General features: G+C 35.1%; 1 protein-coding gene across 1 annotated transcript in view; it reads left to right on the top strand.

Annotated features, from left to right (window-relative positions):
- Positions 1–958: 958 nt before the first annotated feature.
- Positions 959–2,576, top strand: part of LOC103476957 (lysosomal acid phosphatase-like) — a 13,839-nt gene continuing 12,221 nt past the window's right edge. The window contains exons 1-2 of the mRNA XM_008429735.2: positions 959–1,140; positions 1,829–1,924. Coding sequence (XP_008427957.1) covers positions 1,051–1,140; positions 1,829–1,924 — 186 coding nt within the window. The 5' untranslated portion in view covers positions 959–1,050. The remainder of the gene's footprint in view (positions 1,141–1,828; positions 1,925–2,576) is intronic.

The following is a 2,576-nucleotide window of genomic DNA, read 5'->3' as shown; positions in this document are numbered from 1 at the left end:
AGAAGGGTCTAGGCCAGGTTTTTTGATCAGTGGTTGAACTAATGCCTGTTTAAATAGTCTTGGAACCACACCAGTAGACAGGCTACTATTTATAACAGCCAGAACAAAAGAGCCTAAGACAGGAAGAACCTCTTTAAAAAGCCGCGGTGGGAAAATGTCAGTTTCAGAACCTGAGGACTTAAGATGACCAATAGTCTCATATAATGAAGACAGAGTAACAGGCTCAAACTGGTACAAAGCAGTAGAGCAATTGACAGAGACTGAAGGGTCAGAGGCTGAGCACGTTATAGTTAATTTTTTTTATGTCATTCACACTACTGCTAATTGATATGTAGGCTGGACAGCGCCTATTAATCACTATGTGGTTCATTGTGTCCAGAAAATTATTTTATCGCATTACAGAAATCGAGCAGAAATCTGTCACTAAAATATTAGCGCCATCATTTGTTATCAGATATACGACTTAAAATAACGAGGAGAAAATTGATGTTTGATAAATTCTCCGTGATACAAATCTATAAACAATTTTGTTTCTGTTAGTTCTGTCAAGATCCAAAAAGGGGCAAATTTCTCTTATATTGGTCAATCCTTTTATTTTAAATATGCTGTAGGAGCCGTAGTTTGATGATTATACGGAAGAGGATTATGGCCACTGAAAAAAAATAATTGTCAGAATTTTTTTTTCAGTATCTCAGAAAAAAATATCTCAGAATTCAGAGAGAAAAAAGTAAAAATGAAAATCAGTGGCCCCCAATTTTTTTTTTCAGAATTCAGAAAACAATAAGTGTGATAAGCAAATTGTAATTATCTTTCATCGTGCAAGATCTTAAAATGTTATTCGAGATAAGTAATGTTGCACTATCTCACTATTAAAAAAAATTTGTTCAATTACTTTTTATTGGTACAATTTATTCACGTGACGTGTTTTAGTTTGTACTGTCACTTCCGTTTTTCTCCGACGTGGATTGCTAGTAACGGCTGGCTTGCACTTGAGCAGGAGAGCAGGACTCTGCGCGGCAGTAACAGAGTCGAACCTCCAGCGGAGGAAACATGGTGTCTGCGGCGGCTCTCTGTCTTGTCTTATTGGCATCTGCATGTGAGCAAGTTATTGCTGAAAGACAGCTAATTTATGCTACAGTGGTGAGTGTTAATAATGTTTGCTATAACGCTACTGAAGCTTTTTTTTATTCCTGCACACTACAGTGGCTGAAGTCTACAAAATTACTTTCAAAATGTGTTTGAAATATGCGCAAATTGTTTTCATTTGCGCATATTTCAATTTATATCAAAAGTTCCATAACTTTTGAGTTGCATAACTCATAAGTTATGCAACTTTTTTAGTGTTGTGAAATCTTTGACGCACTCTTAATAATTCAGCTCGAAAATAAACCATTTTAGATGACGTTAATGTTTAACCCTCTGATGCGTAAGTGGGTCTTTTTGACCCACTGAGGTGATCTTTTTGCAATATCTTTGTAATGAAAAGTTTTCATCACTTCATATTTTAGATATTCCCCAAAAAACATGTTACTGAAATCATGCAATTCAAATTTTTTAATTAACCTTTTAACATTTTAAGAAATAGCATGTTTTCAATTACTACCCCATTCTTTTGTAAGTGGGTCAGAAATGACCCGCATTCATTTCATATGGAATTTTATGGGAATCTTTGTTTCTTACCAACAGTGACTGTTAGGAACACATGTTCATAGCTATATAAATAAATGCATAAATAAATGAGCTGGAAAAGAGTTGAGTGTCTTTTACCAGTCAGGGAGGATGTCCTGCCTTTGACCATTTGGCCTCTTTACTCTCCTTCTCCCTCCAGCTGTTTCGACATGGTGACAGGTCACCAGTGACAGCCTTTCCTACTGACCCTCACCAAGAAAGCGCCTGGCCTCAGGGCTTTGGACAGCTAACGCAGGTAAATAAAATAGCTTTAAGTTTTGCTCTCTCTACAACTCCTCTCCCCAGATTAGTATTTGCCCTTAACCAGAGATGGGTGAAGTACCCAAAATATGTACTCAAGTAAGAGTAGCACTACTTCAACATATTTTTACTCAAGTAAAAGTAAAACGTAGCCACCCAAAAATATTACTCAAGTAAAAGTAAAAAGGTGGCCCAGATACTGAGCAACTGATCAAAACATCTTTAACATTTAATATTTAAAAATTACACCATGAGATGGACCAAACTGTAAGTTTTGTGGAAATTTGATAAAAATTAAGATAAATAAAATTAAATAACATAATTACAAAGTAACAAATTCAGGCAACATTCAAAATCAATTTCTTTCAGTATAAAGTTTATGAAACTTTGACAAAAACTGCAGGCTAAAACAAGCTTGTTCTTCATTCAGTAAAGTTACTCACTGTGGGTAGAGAATCAATTTTACTCAAGTAGAAGTAAAAAGTTCAGCATAGTAAAAATACTCCAAAAAGTAAATTTTTTTTCAAAAGGTTTCCCAAGTAAATGTGAGTAAATGTAAGTAGTTACTACCAAACTCTTCCCATAACGGTATCTGGTGTCATAAGTCAGGCGACTCTAGAAGTAAAGTTAATGAGTATTTTGATTAG

Source organism: Poecilia reticulata, linkage group LG2 (assembly GCF_000633615.1).
Source record: "Poecilia reticulata strain Guanapo linkage group LG2, Guppy_female_1.0+MT, whole genome shotgun sequence".
Lineage (NCBI taxonomy): Eukaryota > Metazoa > Chordata > Actinopteri > Cyprinodontiformes > Poeciliidae > Poecilia > Poecilia reticulata.
This window is presented reverse-complemented; position numbering and strand designations above follow the sequence as displayed.